The following is a 22,776-nucleotide window of genomic DNA, read 5'->3' as shown; positions in this document are numbered from 1 at the left end:
AGCACAATTCGTACACAAAGTAATTCAAGGTGCTTCACAAAACAGAAAAATGCATTAAAATCACAATACATCATAGAAATAATCAACGTAAAATTTACTTTAGAAAAAAAAATGAAAAAAAAAAATTTGAAAATTGATTTAAAAATAAAGGAAGGAAAGGAAAGAAAAGTGCAGATAGGACCTTTCAGTCATATACACGGCTGAACAGAAATGTTTTAAGTCTAGATTTGAACATGAGCACAGAAGAGGCCTGTCTTACGACATGGCATACTTCTTACAGTAAGGACCATACAGTTTTGGACAGAGACACATTCTTTCTCATTTTGTTTTTTGTACGTTACCACAGTGAATTTTAAATAAGCATAGAGGAACCTGTTCACAACAGCCAATCAAGTGAACAGCACTCTCCAGGAGGTAGGCGCATCAATATCCAAGTCTACCATAAAAAGAAGACTGCATGAAAGTGGATACAGAGGGTACACTGCAAAATGCAAGCTACTCATAAGCCTCAAGAATAGGAAGGCAGTTCTGGAAAAACATTCTTTGGACAGATGAAACCAAAATCAACCTCTACCAGAATGATGGCAAGAGAAAAGTATGGAGAAGGCGTGGAGAAGCTCATGATCCAAAGCACACTACATCAGCAGTAAAACACTGTGGAGGCAGTGTGATGGCCTGGGCGTGCATGGCTGCTAGTGGCACTGGGACACTAGTGTTTATTGATGCTGTGACACAGGACAGAAGCAGCCCAATGAATTCGGAGGTGTTCAGAGACATGCTGTCTGCGCAGATACAGGTGAATGCAGCCAAACTGATTGGGCGGCGTTTCATAATACAGATGGACAATGACCCAAAACATACAGCCAAAGCAACTCAGAAGTTTATTAAAGCAAAGAAGTGGAATATTCTTGAATGACTAAGTCAGTCACCTGATCTTAACCCAATTGAGCAGCATTTCACTTGTTGAAGACTAAACTTCAGACAGAAAGGTCCACAAACAAACAGCAACTGAAAGCTGCTGCAGTAAAGGCCTGGCAGAGCATTCAGAAGGAGAAAACCCAGCATCTGGTGATGTTCATGAGTTCAAGACTTCAGGCTGTCATTGCCAACAAAGGGTTTTCAACCAAATAATAGTAATGACCATTTTGTTTTCAGGTATTGCATAGTCCGATTACTTACGAGCCCTGGTAGCCCTTATTGTGTTTACAAAATGCTTTAATTTTCACATTTTTATGCAATTTATTTGTTCAACCCATGGAATAAAAGCTGAAAGTTTGCACTTAAATGGGATCTGAGTTGTTTTATTTAAAATTCACTGTGGCAATGTACAGAAACAAAATGAGAAGGAATGTGTGTGTTATATGGTCCTGATTGTAACACAGAACTGAACTTCTAATGAACTTGTGCAGCTCTGCAGAAACTATGTTTTAGAAAACAAAGACATTTTTGATTTTGCCTAAAAAATGCATAATCCTAAATAAAAATCCACTGGGAATGTTTTTACAACAGATCCAAAGATGATTGGAGTGGGACTTTGAGAAAAACAAATATTAACATTTTGGATAAAAAAGAAATTTTACTCAGAAGTTTATATGTTTATATGAGATTAATTGAGTATCTACATCAGTAGGATTGTGAATAAAAATTGGGATTAACTCAAAATAGTACCACTCTGCTGTGTTTGAGATTATAAAGGAACTTGTCACTCGGCATGCTTTTACTGTATAATGGCCCAGTGGGGGGGGGGGAAGTTTACCACGCTTTGGGTGCTCATACAATGAGTCTTAAGAGAATTTATTCAGTTTTGGTTTTTGATCTTCTATGGAATTAATTGAAGATAATTTAAAATTTTTAAACATCCTTAAACAATTTTGAAAATAGCCACAAATCCTTAAGTCAACATCAAATTCTAAGGTGTAAAAGTGAAATATCCTATACATCCTGACCACATATTTTAGGCAAACGAAGCGCAGATCCAACTCCAGAAAGGCTTTCAGAGTAAGACCTGGTAGAAAAAGTGGAATAAACTGCCTGGAAAAGAGGTTAAGAAGTGATTTCAAACGAGTGAGAAGCACTATGGTTTGATAGGCTTCCTGTGTCTTTCAGCTCAAATAACATGCATTTCAAACCTTGCTGTTTCCAATGAAAGCGTGTCAGCCCGTCCATCCTTCTTTGTTTCACCCTAAAATCAGACCTCTTAGCACGACTGTAGTTATTGTGATGGAAGTGGAAAGGAGGAGATCGAAAATCAAGTGGCGTGAGGATTCAGTCAGGCTCACAGAGCTGCCACAGAAAGAGATCACTGTTTGACTGTAGGGAAAGTTGGAATTCTGGGTCCTTCATACGACCCCCCCTTCTCCCATTTACTCTCTTTCCCCCTCCCCTCTAAGGTGCAATCCAACTATCTCTGGTGGTCAGGAGTCAGGCTCCTTCAAAAGCTGTAAGTGGTTGATGGAGCTGTATTTTAAGTCCATTGTAGGAGTGCCAGAGGCCGGCAATGCTCTGATATTATCTCCCATCAAAGTGTGTGTGTGTGTGTGGGGGGGGGGGGGGGGTGCAGCATGGGTCCGCAGATCTCAGGGGATGGACAATCAGAGTGCTGACACATTGCATCATACATTTTGGAAGAGTTCTCCAAGTCCATGAAACTATGTCAAATAACTGAACTGCTCACTGCTTCTTACACTGCATTGTTAAAGCTCCCTGTTTTCTTATGTAATTCCAGCTTCACTCTCTGTACAGTATCTCCCTTAAATTACCCTTCTATTTATGCAATGCTCAGTCTAGCGCTCAGCTGTCATGTATCCTCCTTTTCCTTTGTAATCCCCTGGATCTGCTTTGTGTGATTCCTCCGGAGTTCGTGTTGCGATTTTATCTATTTTTTCACCTGCCGTCACAACACCTCCTCCTCTCCTGGCAAAGTTGGGCACTCTGGCTAGAAAAAAACAGAGATGTCAGATGAGGGCTACATTTATTAAACTAATGGAGTGAGTGAACAACATTGCAGCCCCCTCCTCATCCCATCACCCAGTGCCTGGCTGTCTGTACACTCTCTCTGGGGTGGCACCAGCAGCCGTTGCCACGGTTGTCGTGCACTGCTCAGCTTGTGCCACAGCAGCTGCAAATAATCGTCTCCAGCTCAGTAGCCGCACTAATAATCCTCCAGTATAATCTTCAATTAGAAGCGTGGCGCTAATCTCTGACAGGAATAATCGTGCCGTTTAAAGTGGACTTTATCTTTTTTTTTTTCCATAGAGCCACTGTTTGTGTTTGTCTCAAAACACTTTCAGAAACTGTTAGGGGGCTAAAGGTCGACATTATGGTGTGTGTGGCATTTCCTTTTTACTTTACTTTTTTTTTTAAATGATGGAAGCTTTATAAATGGGGAAACTTAGAAGCAGTTTAAAGCTGGATGTTCTTGTTAGTGGTGAGATTATATATATAACATTGAGCTCCACAGTCTGACATATTTAATGGGCTAAACTGGAGGGGGGCGAGTCATAATGGTTTGGGAGGCTGTGAGACAGCTGGCTGCTGAGGTTTGCAGAGAGGAGAGTCCACAAATTCAGTTTTTTTCCATCAAGCCAAAAACTCCCCCGGTATCTGATCCCTGCCTGTCCTCTAGACTCTCACCCTTAACAGATTTTTTCATTGTTCATCGCCCAAGGAAAAAAAAAAGAAAAAAAAAAAAAAGAGTGAAATGTGAGTCTGACAAATTTGGTTTTGGCTGCACTTGGGAGTTTGCTAATAACATAGCATTCACATGTTCTTCTCACTATGTAATACAGTGAATTACACCCTTGTCCCCTGATGCTGTAAAGGTAATGGTGTCATTTATGTTGAAATGTGTATAAATGAAACACCAACTTACCGATGACTTCTGGAGCACACCGGCAATAGGCAGAAGCTACAAAATAATTCACAGTCTGGACTGCAAATTAAAATGACTGATTTCAGCCCCTTATGTCAATAACACAAAGAGTAATTTTTGCTTTTTGATTTTGTCTTGGGCAATACTTCTAATTGACCGTATCAAGGTCATTATGTTGGTCAAACTCCATTTGGTCATATCTCAAGTGATAAAAAATAAATATGCGACCTAGTCACATTACAATTGATAATAATGACCTTTGATTTGCCATTTAATGTAACAGATGGCCTGGTGAGTGAAGGGGAGTTCCTGGACATCACAGAGATCAAGCGGCAGCAGGACGAGGAATATGAATGCATCACCAACAATGGCGTGGCTCCACCTGACCAGCGCAAGGTCAAAGTCACGGTCAACTGTAAGTACTGTCCCTGATTGTGTCCCTGTGCAGGACACGATTGCCCAGTGGTCATAACTCAGCTGAACCTCTTGTACATAATTATGTGTTTATAATATATGTACATTCTTAACGTGCATTATTATGTATGCATGTTAATTTATTTCTTTGCAAGCGCTTTTCTACTTTTTTTGTAACCCACTCAGTCCAGGTGTATGCTAATAAGTCAGTTTATTTATTATTTATGTCGTCAGACCCTCCCATGATCACAGATACAAAGAACATGCCGGCTCATTTGGGAAAAACGGCAATCCTGCGTTGTGAAGCAGAGGCAGTCCCACCAGCCTTCTTTGAATGGTTCAGAGATGACCACAGGTGAGATCGCCAACACCGCCACTGCTGATCTGAGAGTTCTTTCAAAAAACTCTGATAGCTCAAACTTCAACTGGTTTAACCGACAACGTGTGTTCAAAGGCTGCGCATTTTGTTTGAAGAGTGGGAAAACAATCTTTAAAACTTGTGCAGCTATGCGTGAAAACAAGAGTTTCGAATGTGGAAGCCCAAAACACGTCAACATAGACTTTTCATTGAAAGCGGTCACGTTACACGGGCTCCCGAGGCCGGTGTTAATGTAGAATCAGTCCAATTAGTTGTCACACACCTTGGCGTGTGAGATATATTTTCCATATTTGACCCATGCCCTGGGGGAACAGCTGGAGGCACAGCCGTGCTTGGGAACCATTTGGTGGTTTAACCGCACCACCCCAAGTCCAAACCCTTAATGCTGAGTGCCCAACAAGGGAGACATTAGGTCCCAGCTTTAAAGTATTTGGTATGGCCCCCTGTCGATTTGATATCACCTTCAAGTCTCAGGATAGACACTCCACCACAAGGCCACTGTGTTTGTTTGTTTGTTTTTTCTCTAAGGAGGTTAAATAAATGAAATACGTTCTCATAGTTTGCATGGTGACTGGTTTTATCATTATTACTTATGGGTTTTTTTATAAAAAAAGAAAAAAAAAATTCCCAAAGTTTTTGCTTATTATTTAATAGTTTGAGCTTTAAAAGTAAGACAAATGTGTATTAAGTAACTTGAAAGGTATCTCAAAACTAAAATACCTCACACTTATTTTGACTAACTTTGAAAAGAATTAAGCTAAGATTTGCTGCAATCAAAAAGGGGGAAAAATAAATATGGCTGCTGATGTCAATTTTACCTTAGATTTTATAGACAACGAGTCTATTGTTATATAAATATGTGCACAATGTAGACTTGCTCTATTTTTCGTTTTGCGTCCCAAAAGTAACTGCTCCCCTATCATTTATAAATGGTCCAAAAGCATTTAAATGGGTCAGGATGACTTGGCATCAGTAAAAAAAGACAGATATTTCTAAATGAGGTTTTGTCTGCGAGGCAGCAAACTATAACAGGCCCCAAAAGGACTTTTTTTTTCTTACAGTGGGAATTGGTTGTTAGTAGCAGGTAAGTGAATATCTACGGGACTCCTTGTTGCAGGATTGTCGCAAGAGAGAAAATAAAATAAGTTCTATTTTAAACAAGAGTAAGAGTATTTATTTGTTTATTTTTGCTTGACTTGTGTTACATTCTGCTTTTGTCCTTTATTCACATTCCTGCCATTTAGGCCAGTGGAGAATGACAACACCTTGAGGATCAAACACGAGGATAAGCGCTCGCTGCTGATGTTCATCAATGTGACGGAGAAACATTTTGGCAACTACACTTGCTATGCCAGAAATCGGCTGGGCGACTCCAGCGCCAGTATGCTGCTCTTTCGTAAGTTAACACACAACTCAGTGGAACTGTATGCTGACTAAATTTAACAAGGGAGCTTCAATTTAATCCTGTGTCACGATGAAGGTACAAAAGATTGGTGTCTGCCCTCAGAAAAGATCCGTGGTGTCACTGTTTTACCAAGTCGCCCCATCGGTTTGTGCTCTGCACACTGCACAGCATTTCCTCCATGTTCGCTCTCTCTCCGTCTTTCTATTTTCTTTATTCTCCACCCCATTAAAGCTTTGCTCGCCTTCATTACAGCCTTTTCACTTCTGTGCGTTTCACACTGTTACCTTCCATCTGCCGTCCATACACAACCAATGCCCACACACTCAAAACACACACTCTGCTCTGTCCTGTTACCCAAGAAGTTGTCATTTCTCTCAGAGCCCAATTCACATTAACCGTCCCCAATGAGCGAGTTCCTACCCATCCATTTTCCATCACCCGCACCCCCCTTCACCCTTTAGTGCATTTGGCATTACCATCTTAAGTGAGTCCTTCATCTATCCCCTTTTATTCCTTTTGCCATTATCTCAGCCAGTCTTTCTTCAATGAATCACTCGTCTATCAGACGTCTTCCTGCTTTCTTTCTCACCATATCAACTTTGGCAGACTCTTTTAGCTGCCCTTCTCTCTTGTCTTTCGCTTCTCTTATCATTACAATACAATGAAGTCTTTCCTTCTCTTCACCTGATACATAGAAAATTGAATCATGAGATATTCTTGTGGTGTACTGTCTGAGTCCTGAGTTTATTTACCTTTTTATTTTTAACCTATGTGTTTACAATTGAAGAGGTGACTCGTGTTGCATTGGTGCAATAATAGTTTGCCAGTTAATAAAAATAAAAACAAGTTCAAAACATAGGTTCAAGCACGAGCAGCTAAAACCAAGATTAATCAAACAAAAAACAGGAATTGTCTCAAGGTGCAACAACTTAATCGATGAATCAATTTCTATTCCTAGGATCCACCCAGATCAATCAGTCCAAGACAAGTTATCAAATGATCTATGTCGTTATAAAATCATTTATAATCAGTATTAGAAAATACAATATGGATTGAAGCATTGTAGCTTTATTTCACTGTAACGTAAAAAACAACCAAGAGACATTACAGCAGACAACACGTGATGGCAGCAAAAAATTATCAGTTCCAGTCCACTGAGTAAAAAGACTTTGAATTTGGCAAAGACATGTGACCCATACAGTATGGTAGAATGTTCTAATAATGTTCCCCTTTGTATTATTTTGATGTGGAAAATTAATTGTGGGCAACAACAGTGAACTTTATGAAACTAAAATGTGAATATATTTGCCACTGATTCTTGTTTACTTGTTTGTTTGTACACATATTTAATGTAGACGTCATTATCTTGCAAGAAATACAAGGAATTTGGAAAACTTCACCTGCACTGTTCAGTACGCAGGTATTTATCTCTGAGTGACACCGGCTGAAATTTTGGCTAAAGATGGATCCAGGATCCATTTTAAATGAATCAATATTGAATATTAGCTGTATTGTCAAAGTCAAGTTATGATATGAATTGAATTCTTAAAAAGAATAATTATACCCCTACATCTGTCTGAAGATGGCCTGTTTTATGATTTGCCAGAATCCTAAAAAAGTGTATCCCAATGCTGTTTTTTTTCCCTCTTTTTTTCTTTTTCTGTTTATTTACTGAAAAAATTAGCATTTATAAAAAGGTGAAGCAAGGTTCTTGTTTTAAAGTTTAGCATATAATTCTCCTTTGAAGAAAAGGTTTATTCTTGAAAGTCTCTGAATTGAGAATCCAAGTCACATATTTGAGGTAATTTGTATGCTTAATGCTGGTTAGCCTATACAGTAACCTAATGAGTTACCATGCCAACAACAAGAGTCTCAGCTATGTTAAACACTATATGAGTGCCACCAGCATAGGGTCATTATACACAGAGAATTTCTATTTAATATTAGACTCCTTCTGTTACTTATTTCCATACCTTAAATTTGTTTTTCAAAGGATTAATGTGTTTAGTTAACCCTCCAGCCGTTTTGTGTTTTAGTCTCTTACCTGTATACATCTGCATGCAGTCCTCAGCTCTTAGAGCCACTTTAAATAGACTCCACAATTATGGGGGGGGGTAACAATTTATAATTCATGATTTTATACCAGCAAACATTATGTTGGCTAAAGGCTGCCGAGGTTTGAGCGGCTAGGAAAGAGGTCTAAAAGGAAGACCAAAGAGCAAGTTCGTGGATGTAGTGACGGAGAACAGGGAACATGAGGGTGTTTGGTGAGGATCAGAAGAATACAGACAATAGAGTTAGATAGGGGTGATGATTTGCTGCGGCAGCTCCTAATAGGACCACCCGAAAGGCTAAGAGGGCGATCTCTACAAACATGAAAAATAACATTGTGAGTCTGGTTTTCTTCAATACCAATGTTCACTAAAACTGGGGGGGGTAATTATTTGTAAGAAATTATTTTGATGAATCAATTGTTTTTCTGAAAATCATAGGTGAGAGTTTTTTTCTTCCTTATCAGCCTGGGTTTGGTTCCCATCCTAAGACCTGAATGCTTAAGCACAGAAGACAAGGTTTCAGCACTTACAAAGGCCTGCACACCAACTTATGATCAAATCAAGGACAAATGACTAGCAGTAACCAGTAAGCTTACACTTTAAACCCCTATTAACTAAAATCAAAGTTTACTTCAAATAGACTATTTTCTTTCACTTTGGATAAACACATTTTTTTCTACACATGTGAAACTATATTTGCTTCATAAATAGTTAATTCAGTGAATTTAAATTAATTCCTGTCTGCAACATTCATTTTATTAATTTATAGCCAAACACAGCAACAAGCCCTGTGACTAATACGGTGCCATGGAACAGGAGGAATTTAGGAATGGAGGTGTAGTTCTACACATTAATCCAGGTTGCATGTTATCATGTTCTGGTGTCTCGACTGGAGCATTAGTAACTTAACGGCATTAGTTTTTAATGTGTGTCAAAATTTATGCTTTTTAATGAGTATAAAGAACAACCCTGAATATAATAAGCTTTTTGTGCCTCGGTTACACAAGACAGAACACATTCAGGTTACTTGAATCGTTAAATATTACTTCCAAATAATTTGTGTTAAAAACAGACTATGTTAAGTAAAATTTATGACTTTATGACAGGTTTTGCTCAAGGGAAGTAGCACAGTGAATAGTTTTTTTTTGTTTTTTTAAATTGACTTGAACCATCTGTAGGCTTATTGGTCTGATGGTTTAAATGGCTAATTATCCAACCTAAATGTGGACATGTATTTGCTTTTATATAGCAGCCTAGGATGCTATTTTAATGAGAAAAATAATTTATCATAATGGAAAAATGAAAACATTAAACAAAAATATTGAACACAAAAAAAATAATTTAATTGACCATTTCTTAGGGGAAAAAATGCAAATACAACAGTTTGAAACTGCAATTGCACAGCTTTTGAATAAAACAGTAAATTGCCATTTCAAAACACAACTGAGCTTTTGCCAAGACTCATCGTGTGGCTGACATCTTATTTAAAATTAAATTTATATGATATAAAGGAAGCCAACAGTAAAAGGAAAACCAATAAGATATGTATTGACCACAAATCACATCATGACCTGCCAAAATGAGAGCAGGGAAATCTGTCAGCAGCATAGAGAAATTCCTGAACTTAAATACACTTGGGTCAAATTACCAGAAAACAGAAACAGCTGGTTGATTGGAAACTTTCACCTGGTGTGTTGTGACTGAGTGGGCACACAACCCTCAACTTTAACACAAAGCTTGATTAAAACCAACAAAATGAAGCAAAAAAGCTCCAATGATATCAATTATTTAAAGGCTTTAAATGATCACATTATATGTTTTTATATTTATAAGAAAAACACTTTAATGCCACAGTCTGCCATACAGTTCTATAGTGCATATGGTAAAAACTATGATCAAAAACACTTTTTTACGGTTTACAAGACATACCTAAAGAGATGTATTTTTCAAAAAGGATCTAATATTTATTCATATTTATTAGGTAAACAGTTAGCTGGGGGATTAAGGTAAGGTCAGTCTTTTCATTGATTCACCTGAAAAACTAAGTCAGGTTAAACATTTAAGTGAGAAAAATTCATGTTTGCAACGTCTTTAGAAAAATTGAGTATTTCATTGAGCAGTATACAAACCAAATATAAATATAGATCGTCAAAAAGGAAAAAAAACCTGGAGAATAAAATCATACGGTCAGCTGTGTGAACATACAGGCATTACATTATTCACTCTCAAATTGGCATTTGCGCAAATAATTGATAAAAAATTATATTTATAGCAAATAAAATAGAATAGAATGCTTTATTTTCAATTATCAAGGAGCACAACTAAATTTAAGGCTGCCATCATGTCAATGTGCACAAGTAATCATAAGAATAGGACAATTATAAAAGCATTACAAATCCAGTAAAATGTCTATACAGATGTCAAGGCCTTTGACATGCTTATTAAGGAGGCGGATGGACCATGGGTAATAAATTTGAGTCAGTTGGTCCTGTCTACATGGTATCTACGGTATATCTCCTCCCTGATGAAACGTATTATCCCATACATCTTTATTGAAAAACTGTTTTTTATGGGAATTTCTTTTGCTATAAATCTCTTTACAAGTTGCCTGTAGTGGACACATGTATTTTAATGTATTAACATCCAAAATTATTAATGATGTGAAGTATGTTATTTAAATCTATATTAAGTTAGTTAGTCATTGCCAATTTATTTGTCTTTCTTTGGAAGTCCCACAGTATAGGTTGGTTACTTTAACTACTGTTGGTAGGTAGTTGAGGATCTCAACCTTGGGTCTTCCAGCCTATACTTGGCACAAATGTTTATGTACAATATGTCTGTCACTTGGTTATAGTGTTCCACACTTGCCTTGCCTACTAAAATCTTATCTTACATTCTGTTGTTATGTGGTGGATTTTCCCAGGGGTGTCTCTGCACAGCCAGCAGCTGGAGTCCTGGCTGCTGTGGTAGATTCTAGCCTGATCTTGTATTTAAAGCCTTCTCCTGTACTACCATTAGTACCTCTGAGCTGTCTTTGAGTTTAGAGTTAATCAGACAATGGTGGGATCTTCCCTTGTTTTTGTTGACGAAACTTGTTTCGTCTTGGATAATTGACTACCCTCTTTCTACTAAGAGTGTGTCAAGGTGCTGGATTTGGAGTGAAATCCTCCATGCATTGTAAGGATTTATCTTGTTTTAGTTTTAGTGGCCTTAATCTCTTGGTCATCTTACTATGTTACCGAGTATTTGATGACACGCAGGGCAGAAGTTTCAGCAGCTCGGACGACAAGCAGGGTAGAGGTCTCAGCAGCCCGGACTTTGTTCTTAATATTTAGCTGAACTTTGAGGACTTGCCTTACTCTGTGTGGTGGTTTGGTGGTCTCTGCTTTCCTTGTAACCTAGTTATGGTACCAAGGTACTTGTAGCTGTCCTTGACATTGATTGTGTTACCTCCTGGTATGTGCTGAACAGTGTCACACACTGTAGTAGGCTAGCATCTGAACGTTAACCTCCATCGCTGTTGATTCACACCTCACACGCCCATCTCTTACACTGTTCCTTCCAATCTCTTTCTGGGCCAAACTTATGTATTGAGCCATGTGCCTGCTCATCTTAGCTGCTTTGCTGTCTGGTAGGAGCTTCCATGTTGTGGGGGCTACTGATTGAGTGGTAGTTGTATGGTGCTGTTACCATTTTTGGGTACATTGAATCAGGATGATGGGTCTTTTAGCCATTCAATAGGTCCTATTCACCAGCAGCTAGTTCAGTTGTGTATCTCGCAAAACTCATTCACAATTGCATACGATTTTTGTAATAATTGTGGATAAACTACACTAAATACGTGTAAACTGCAAAAGTCTCAACCAAACCAAAACCCTTGACGGAGATCTGCGCACATTTCCAAGTGACAAAGCAAGAAACACTTTTGAAATACGTATATCACGCGTGTATCAAGAAAGACCGAAATTTCATAGGTGGAAAATGCACAAAATGAGCGTAATGGCTGTATGACAAGGTCTCTAAGGTCATCCTAAGGAAGTATTTGACCCAGGAGGAATCCATTTCATTTCCAAATCAAAGTGCAGTTTAAACTAAAAATACATTTTAGACCCATGTCATTTCACCAGGTATGTTACAAGCAAGCCAGTTCCTTTATTCAACAAGAAAAAAAAATCACTGAGGTTTAAAAACCTGCAAAGAGCTTCCATGCATAAAATCAATGTTTTATTGTTGTTTTGAGATACATATTGGTAAATATTTGTGTTGTTATCTTGACATTGTCTTTTGACAGGAGGCCATCTTGGACTAGGGATGGATAACAAAACTAATAGCCAAGTTGTACCAGTACCAACATATACAGCACTGGATTAAATCCAAACAGTATCCATCCCTATCTGGGACTATCAGGGGCAGTTGTTTTCTCCAACCACATGGCGGCATTTTCCAGTCTTTCCGTTTGCTGGTCATAAACCCGGGTTAATGGAAGGGTTGGATTAGTAAAGGCATTTACAAAGCCAAATCACACATGGAAATAATGGGATGACGAATTGTGGCAGCCACTAAAGGGAGTAGCCGAAAGTAAAAACAAACTTGAGAAACAGGTGTAACCCATGACTAACGGCTAACAAGCTTCTGAGACAACAGTACATGGGTCCATGTTGTTATGTTGAGTCTGCGAACGAATAATGATGACTGCTTGATATGTATTGTACCAGTGGGTTCTGTATGGTTTCACCTTTGAATTTATTTAATTTTCATCTGCTGTTTTTTCTTTTTTTTTGCTTCTGCACAGGACCGGGATCCCTGCAGGGGCGAGGGACTGCTCTACATGCAGGGATGAGTGTCAGCGTGTGTGCTTGGGTTTCCATGTCTGCTGTTCTACTGCTGAAGGTGTGATGATGCCACTCCATTTGGAATCGTCCTCAACGCCCCCAATAGCCCCACTTCTCCCTCCGCTCCCTCGTTCCCTCTCTATCGAAGGAAAACGGAAATTAAATTCTTTAATTACGAACCCATCACTGTGAACGAAAAGAATATGCATTATTCCAGGAGCCATTGAATCACTGCATCAAACACTCCCCTCCCCCACTCCAAGCCTTCCCTAAATCCTCAATTTAATTTTGAGGTCATCTGATTGTCAACATAATTTTCCCTGTTCTCTCTCTATCAATTTTTTTCTTTTTGTCTCCCAGAATGCCTTGCACATTTGTCTGACTCGGTACTGCCCCCTCACCTTGTTTTCCCTGTTTTGGGCCGAGGTTAACAGAGTATATTACTGAAGGTGGAGCTGACCAGTGATAATATAGATAATCCAACAAAGAGTTGGTTATTTACGCTCACACTACAAGGACTGCTGACTGACCTACAATGTTTGCCTTATGAAAATGAAACCACTTATTCGGTTATTTATAGTAATGATGGGTATAATATGGTATGAGCAGTCATATGACCTTTTAAAAGTTGTCCAAATGGTGATCACGTGTCACCCCTCAAGCACACAAACAAACATAGACATGTGCTTTTTTTCTATTATTTCTTTTAACTGTGTAGCAGTAAAGCTGCTATGGATGATGTCAAAATGTATTTAAAAAAAAAGGTGGGTGGTGATGGCGTCAGTCTTAACTGCCCCTTTATGTAATTTAGGGGGTTATACTAAAGTTTCGCATGCAGACTCCCTCACTACCCAAACCTGTCCATCCCCCCATCCTCCCCTCTGTTTGAAGTGCTCCGTCTGGTCTCACCTTTGCATCATCGTGGTGTTTTCTGCTGTGTGTCACTCCCCCCTCACCTTCCCTTCTCTTTCCTCCCCTATCCCGCAGTGTAAATATATGCAGTACAGAGGCTGATCTGGCAACCATAAGTTGCCCTCGCACCAATCAGGCACCTCCAGGAAGCCTCGGCTTCGCTGCAGCCTTGTGAAGCAGCAAAGAGACATAATTTACTTTGTTTCAAAGCTGCAGCTCCATCCTCTTTGTCACTTGTTGATAGCATGTACTGGTTAGAGATGTTCCCGTTGTGAGTCCATACCCTCCCCTCCCTCTGTCCCTTCCCGGCACTGTGTCTGTTCTACTCTGCAAGGTTACCTGCTTTTACTTTTTTGGTGTTAATAATAATACTGATGATGATGATGTTAATGAGTATTTGAATAACTATGAATAGTAAATCCATGTGAGAAAAAAATCAAGATCTGATGGTGAAGAGTCATGCGTGGGTGGGGGGGGGGGGGGGGGTTAATAGAGCTTTTTTTGTAACCTATTCACACCATTGAACAACTTCAGTGAAAAAAGAAAAAAATCAAAAAAAGGTGTAAAGTTTTCAAAGTGATGTGCTCTATTTTGCCATGACAAGCTTTTTAAAAACACATCAGAAACTTTCCTGAGGGGTCATTTCATGTAAGTCCGGAAGCGGCGACTGGTGGTATAATTTATAATTTGTAACAATTTCTGTATTTGATTCTCTGTGTCAAGCTGTTAACTGCATCAAACACACATTCGCAACACATTTGTCCACTTGTCATTAAGTGTCCACTTGGACCAGCGAGATGAATGATTTAAATCCATGTCACTTTTTGGTCGTGGCTGTAAGTCAGTTCTTTCCCTGCCAGAATGCTGGCAGATAAAGATGTAATTAGCTGTTACCTGTGGCTGGCTAAGAGGAGAAGCCTAAGCTCCACCTGTCCTTCCTCCCATCCAGTTATGGCTACCATAAATCAAGCTCAATCCAGTCAGTGACAGGAATCCTCTTCAAGGACAACCTTGCCTTGATGCACCAGTCCTCCCTCCTGTGTATACCTGTGACATGCAGGCATGAGCACTCCAAACCCCCATGGCACAATTATCCACTTCCCCTGCACAACAGAAACAGAAGAAGGCCTGTATTTCAACTCGGTGGCAGTGCTCTGTTCAGCAACTTTATGCAAATTTGCCATTGTCAGCCAGCATGGGGAGTTCACCTCGGCTGATTCCTGATTCCTGACTCCTGCGATGTTCTGAGAAAATTGCTTAACATTAAATCAAATGTCTTAATTGTCTTATGTTCTTTTGAATTTTCTTTCGAGGCAGCAATAACCCTTGAGTCTAATGTGCGAGAGATTTCAGTCATGGTTAAAGCTGTGGTGTAATATTTAAAATAATCTGCCATTAACAAGCTCTATCAAATTAGTCTATTGTTGTACTTTTATTGTGTACAGTCCTCTGAAATGATTGTGACGCTCTCTTTAAATGGCCCTTCATTTGACACTTCATATTGTAACCACAAGGTCATGCTCTTTGCAGCAGATTTGGGTTGTGTGTGAACAAAGACACTGCATGAATTTTGTTGCTCCAAACCAACAATGGATTCATTTTTAAGCACAAGAGCAGGCTGATTTTTTTTTTTATTGTCTTTTTTTAAATATTATTTTTATTGTTCACATTCTGTTATAAGTCAGCACCTCACTGGGTTTTTGAGTGGAATATAGCATCTATGTGTACATAAATTGTACTTAGTGAAGAGAAAAAACAAAAAGAGAAGACAAATACAGACATATAAAACATGCCTTGTCTGTCAGCTTTGGTTTGAAAAAAGAAAGTCACTGTTTGTGTATGGATGGAATATAAAAAAATAATATGTTGTGTTGAGGTTTGCAAGTATAACAGGGGAAAGTGTAATAAAATAGAACTTTTCTAAAGAGAATCCAAGCTTTTGTGAATACTATCTAGATTTATTTTTAAAAGGGTTCATGGATCATGATGCATTTTAGTGCAGTCAAATTTAATACACTACCAAAATCTAATTAGTTTTTTTAAAATGCAAATTAATCAGTTATTTCAAAAGGGGCCCAAGTCCACAATTTTTCTAAATAGAGATGTTATATGTTCTATGGTCTTCAAGGGAAAAGCTATCTGATTGTGTGCAAAAAAGTCCCAAGTCCGTTGTAATGTTTCGACTATGCTTGACATTTAACCCTTGTGCTATCTTAGATGACCCCACCCTTGCATTGATGTGTTATTCCTACCATGACAAAGGTGGATAAAGGTGGAAAGATTTCATGTAATCCATGAACACCAGTGAAGATCACAAATCATTTAAGAAAAAAGGTTCAGAGCACTGTCTAGTGGGGTCTAGATGACCCAACTCCCAATGTTAAAGTGCCTAGTATAGCACAAGGGTTACAATACATTAAGTGCAAAATTCCTGGACTTGGGCCTCTCTTGCATGGGTTTTGCTTTATCCCATAGATGGCAGCACTAGTTATCCAATATAGCAGCGCCCCTGTGTAACCCTTGTGCTATCTTAGTCACTTTAACATTGGGAGTTGGGTCATCTAGACCCACTAGACAGTGCGCTGAACCTTTTTTCTTCAATGATTTGTGATCTTCACTGGTGTCCATGGATTACATGAAATCTTTCCACCTTTATCCACCTTTGTCATGGTAGGGAGAACACGGTAATGCAAGGGTGGGGTCATCTAAGGCTACGTTCACACTGCAGGCTGAAACGACCCAATTCTGATTTTTTTGCCCCTATGCGACCCAATTCCGATCTTTTCATGACAGTCTGAATGACACATATCCGATCTTTTCAAATGCGACCCAGGCCACTTGGGTTTGCCGTCCTGAATCCGAAACGTATCCGATCTTTTCAATTGCGACCGCCGTCTGACCGGCCAGGCCACCTAAATCTGAATCGTACGTCATCGATACGCAACAAACGTCATCATTCTGCGTTGAAATAGGCGGGAACGAGAACATAAACAGCAACCACGGCGGACGATGCTGCAGAGACCCGTCAGTGGAAGGGAAGCGATGTCCCCGATTGTATTAATATTTGGGGTGACAGCACTATTCAGGCCAAACTCCAGGGCTCTTATCGCAACCGGGCGGTTTTTGAAAAAAATTAACAGCTAAATGGCCGAGCGTGGTGTTGAACATTTTCTCGCGAGTACTTTTTTTTTCTTTCTCCCCTTCCTGACCGTGGTCAGAAGCGCGGGGGACCCAAGGCGGATCCTCCTCCTGACTGTTCTGACCCTTAGATTCTCCAGGATTCTCCGGAATGGGTTAATAAAGAGTCCATTGCATTTATTCTGGGGGAAACCTTCTTTTATTACCGTTGTCCTTCCTCCGTAACACACAACATGAATGCACGCCCACACTGCCGCCCCTCCCATTCTCTCCCGCTGCACGCACTCTTCTCCTGTCCCTTACACAAACGCGCGCGCGCGTGGGCCCAATACATACACATTCCCATTCCACAACAGTGGTTACAGACAATCCCGGCTCCAATGCCTTCTTAAAAAAGGGAAGATTGTTATTGTGCTGGCTCCTTTGTGAAAATAAATTTATTAATGAAAAAAGAGCTCCGTTGTTGACAACACTGTTGTTGACATCCATGTTAACGTAAGCTACTTCCGCAAACAACGAGTGACGTCATTCGATGTTGAGTACTCTTCTGCGCATGCGGGTCAACTCTGGGTTGTTTCACGGTCACACTGTAGATCACAAAAGTTCGGATTTACTTGGAAATGTGAACGGTCTAGCAAACAATTCGGATTTTTTCAAAAAATCGGAATTGAGCATTAAGCCCTGCAGTGTGAACGTAGCCTAAGATAGCACAAGGATTAATTCAAGAAGGGCCCAAGTTCAGAGACTTTAGTTTGCTAGTCCTCTGAAATGATAAAAGTGAGGGGGTTCATATTATAGCATTTGTAAGCTATGAACTGGTGCTAAATCTGGGTAAAGTATTAATTGTTTGGTGTAGCCTCCCTTTAAGCTATGCAATTAAAATCATTTCCTGGGAAAAACAAACCTCTTGGACTCGGGCCCCTTGTGAACTAACAGATTCAATTGTTCTTCTAAGGACCATTGTGCATGCACTTTGACAGATTTTCTTTGCAGACAGCAAATGTGCAAGTTTTAAATTCAGAAAAGGAAGGACATGTGCTACAGGATTTCTGCTTTTTCTTGCTCGAGCACGGCACTTAATGACAACTATTGCTTTTGAATCATCGATAAAGATAGAAACATCTGCAGAGAAAGCTTCTGCACAGCACTGTGCATTAATCATCCTTTAAGTGCAACAGGACGTGGTGCATTGGAAAGAAACCAGCAGAACCAACAGGAGCTCAAATGGTGGATAGATGACGTTCCTGCTGACAAAACACCTGGACTGAGGAGTCGGCAGGAGTTTATCCTGACAATGGAAATGCAAAAGCTGTAAGCCAGAGGCAGATGGGATGACACTAACCACAGAATGAACTTTCCATCTAGTAGAAAAAGACAGACAGACAATCTGATTGCATTAAAAAAAAAACAAAAAAAAAACACTTGAGTGTCTTCCCCAAGAGAACACAAACTATTTATGGCTGCATCACATAATGTGAACAGCATTAACAAAGCCTTGATCACAAAAGTAGTTTTGTCTAGTTTAACAGAGTAAATAACACGTCGACAGGTTTAGTGAGGTTACAGTGATATAAACAAGATCATTTTGCAACTCCCAATTACATTTAGCCCACCCTGATGAGGAATTGTTGATTGGCTCCTGTAGCTGGAGCTTATTGTGATCTGTTTACAGAATCTGTTATAAAGCCACACAAGTGTTGTTTTAGAGTTCAAAGAAAATTGCATTTTTAAGACTTTGATAAATGCATTTCATCTACGATTTAGTTAAAATTTGGCATACAAAATTTGAATGTTTTGTTCAACACTTGGAACATGAAATGTAAGATTAAGTATCAGAATGGACTGCCTGTACCAATAGTAGTCATGTAATTAAGCTCTTTAGAGGGCAAGGACAAGTACTGCACTGAAGAGTCCTATTAAAATGGTACAGTCATTATTTTTTTTTAATTTAAAATCAAGAGAGGTAAAAAGCAAAAAAATAAAAAGTTAGCTAGCTCAGATTTAGTTTTACTGTGTTGCTTTAATGTTTAACTGCATGTGCAAATGGTTGCCTTTCTTACACCTATAAGGCATACAACAGATATGTGACAGCCCTTTAATTCAAAATGCAATAGTTAATCAATACCTTCGACCGAATGGCTTTGGAATAGAGCAATTTCTCCACTGGGCCCAGAAACTGGATTGATCAAGTGTCTATAAAGCAGCCTTAGAAGAGAGAAAATAATTTATCGCGCTTGATATAAGACACCCCTAATTGCACATTGATTTTAAGCCCTTCTGTGGAACTATTTGGGCAAGCTGTAATGTCAGCTCAGTAAACTGTGTTCAAAGCCCTGACTCACATCCAAGAAATGAAAAATTAATAACTTATTTTACTTTTTAAGTCAGTCCAGGCTGACTGTATGCTGTTTGGGTTACGTAACATGCTGCTGTTAGCAAATGTTATTTAGTAAATGTATTGAATTAAGAAAGACATGTAGCCAGGAGACATTTTTATATATTAGTGTTTGTGACTATATCTGTAGAGGCTTGCATCTAGCTGTTAGAGCTGCAGTTGTCACACACTAACACTTAGTTTGAGAAGTGAGCATTTGTAGGCGCCAGAGTCTCTCTACCAAAAGCATGTGCTAGATCACAGAGACAGTTACATATGAATGAGTAGCATTATACCAAATCCCCTGCTTATATCCTTTACTGCAAAGCATGCTTAATTCCCATTTATTATCCCAATTATCCATTGTTTACAAACTATGTGCAGGCTTATTCAGCCTTCACGAGCAAAGTTAATGCTATCAGTGCATTAGGGTCCAATACTGTTCCATTTACTTCAGATAATGCATGCATTAGTATACCATGTGCCAGACTGAAATGAGCCAGGGATTATCTTCATCATGGAGAGAACGAGAACACTTAACCAGCTAGTAACGCCATCAGACATGTTCAGTGATAGGCTGGAGATGATATAATGTGCAATCATTGTATAACACAGCAACTAATATCTCAATACAGAACTTTTGCTGTTTAAATATTAACAGTTGTAAAAGTGGTCATCTTTGAAATCAAAAATGCTTCAACATTTCTATATTTGTTACCATTTTGGCTGAATCCCAGCTTTTCCCAAATTACTGAAAAAAAAAACAAGTTATAGCAATGCCGGTAAGAGTATTCATTGAGCTGAGGATTTGATGGCCAAAAGATCACAAACACAAAGTGCACATTTTGTGTACAATTTGTGTACATTTTTCAATAAAACCAAAGGATTTTAAAAAGTCACATCCAATATAATATCTTCCAATATAATTGCTATTAATGCAAGATCTGGTTACAGAGGCTTCAGGCACTTGAGCTTTTATCCCAGGTTCAGTCAATAAGTCAAAAAGTTGCACTTCTCCAGGCCATTCACTGTATATGAGAACAGGGACTGAGTGACCCCTCGCTCTCGCATTCGAACAGGAAGTACCCGCTGGCTCCAAGAACCCAAAATTCCATTCTCTATTTGGAAAAAAAACTGCTGTTACTTAGTCATTTTGTTTGTCTGAATAACAACTCTTACTCTGCTTCCTTTTTTAAACATTCTCTTGTTAATGCTAATTTTTCCCTGATATTTAGTCAGCAAGTTATTCACGTTATAAACTGGCCCATCAGACACCTCGATGAAAGTATGTGGTCTCACATCAAACATTTTAAGCATTTGATTGACTGATTTCCCATGTCTGCTTCCTTTTGATTATAGGGGTGTGGACTTCCAACAAAATTACTCTTAATTGGTGAGAGTGATTGCCATAGAAATGATGCCTCAGAGTCACTCTGACTAATCACAGCTTACTAACTTTTTCTGGTTCCAACATGGCGACATCTGTTCCATGAAAAAATGGTGACTGAATTAAAATTTAAATTTTATGGGTGATACAACATTTACTCAGTTCAGATTTTATATACAGTCAGTAGTCCAGACTTCACTGAAGCATCCCACAATTATTGTAGGGCAGCACTGCTTTTTTTACTAAGTTTTACTTATTTTATCCAGTAGAGGGTGACATAGACAAAAAAGATCGAGTTGTTGTATGGAGGAGGTACACCTTACAAAAAGAAACAAGACAGCTGCTAGGAGACAAAGATGAAGCTGAGATAAGGATACAGATGAAAAGAAAAAGATGGCATGAGGAAGATGTTTGTGGAAGAGATAGAGCCAGCACAATTTCCAGGAAGTCTGACCAGAACATGTCTGAACATGTCAACAAAGCCTATGGCAATAAGCAGAAACAGGGTTCAGTTGAATTAACCTAAAAATGTGTTTCCCTCTCCGTTCATAAATAAATATTTTATCCCATAGATGCAAGGGAGCATGAAAAAAGGTTTGCCAACATTCATTTTCTTAACCGTTTTATCCCTTTCGGGGTCACGGGGCTGCCGGAGCCTATCCCGGCCACTTGTGGGCGAAGGCAGGGGGGACACCCTGAACAAGTCGCCAGTTTGTTGCAGGGTAGAATGTCCTCACTCACACATCCATTCACTCTCGCACTCACACTCACACCTATGGTCAATTTAGAGTTGCCAATTAACCTATGAAGCATGTTTTTAGATGGTGGGAGGAAGCCGGAGACCCCGGAGAGAACCCACGCATTGCCAACAATTTTGGATATTTGCACATTTTTTCAATGAACTTAAAAAAAGAAAAAAAATCAGAATGCACATAAAACACATCAATGAAAACTCGCTCTGAAATTGCTTTTCTTTAGCTCATTAACATGTAGTCAAGAGAAGCCGCTGGATAGCTCAGTGTGCTGCATGTAGGTCATACCAGGGTTCATTTCCCAGGGGGCACAATAAGCTTCATCCAGTGTGGGCAAGACCCTTCATGCTACTGCCTAACTATGTAGCTACATGAGAGCCCAAGTCTAGGTCCCACTGTGCCAGTCCCCTATAGGTTGTATCGGGAAAGTCATCCGGCATAAAACTTTCTGCCAAACCACCTGTACGAGTCAGCAAAATTTGTTTTGCACTGGACATCCATTAGTGACGCCACAAACAAAGCTGATATGAGGCAATCAATTTGTTTGATTTTGTGATAGATAGATAGATAGATAGATAGATAGATAGATAGATAGATAGATAGATAGATAGATAGATAGATAGATAGATAGATAGATAGATAGATAGATAGATAGATAGATAGATAGATAGATAGATAGATAGATAGATAGATAGATAGATAGATAGATAGATAGATAGATAGATAGATAGATAGATAGATAGATAGATAGATACTCTTGCTCCCTGTGGCCACAGATGGCATCCTGTCAATCACTCACCTCTTCAACAACAGAAGCGTCTGGCTAATGAACAGCATGCTGCACTCCGCCAGCTGACTTATAGCAACATTTGCGTGGACCATGCAACACAAAAGAGGGAATCTAGTCATTAAGTCGCCCACCTCACATCTCAAACATGGAAAGGGTCCCATTACTTGGCCTCTGTGAATTACCATCCCACGCTTGGCATTTTCCTTGTCAATCAAGGGATGGGTAAATATTGGTTGTGGTGCTGAAAACTGACAGGGAAAAAGTTGGATTTCTTTCACAAGTGACAGCCTCAACTGGTGTTTTTGTGCTGATTAATACTGCAGTTATAGCAATGACAGACAGAGGGGTTGCAGGCTGACAGGAAGTCACCTCTGGGTAAACTCCAGTACATGTCAAGACTACATTTTAGATTGTAGCAAAGGCCTTTCAATAACTGGAAATTATTCCATTTCTAACTAACAACATACC

General features: G+C 39.2%; 1 protein-coding gene across 1 annotated transcript in view; it reads left to right on the top strand.

Annotated features, from left to right (window-relative positions):
* Nucleotides 1–15,797, top strand: part of iglon5 (IgLON family member 5) — a 145,061-nt gene extending 129,264 nt beyond the window's left edge. Inside the window, exons 5-8 of the mRNA XM_011485677.4 lie at nt 4,155–4,286; nt 4,520–4,640; nt 5,909–6,060; nt 12,916–15,797. Coding sequence (XP_011483979.1) covers nt 4,155–4,286; nt 4,520–4,640; nt 5,909–6,060; nt 12,916–13,019 — 509 coding nt within the window. The 3' untranslated portion in view covers nt 13,020–15,797. The remainder of the gene's footprint in view (nt 1–4,154; nt 4,287–4,519; nt 4,641–5,908; nt 6,061–12,915) is intronic.
* The last annotated feature ends 6,979 nt before the right edge of the window (nt 15,798–22,776 follow it).

This window comes from Oryzias latipes, chromosome 16 (assembly GCF_053564925.1).
Source record: "Oryzias latipes strain Hd-rR chromosome 16, Olatipes_Hd-rR_3.1".
NCBI lineage: Eukaryota > Metazoa > Chordata > Actinopteri > Beloniformes > Adrianichthyidae > Oryzias > Oryzias latipes.
Note: the sequence above shows the minus strand (reverse complement) of the source record. Positions and strands in the feature narration are given on the sequence as shown.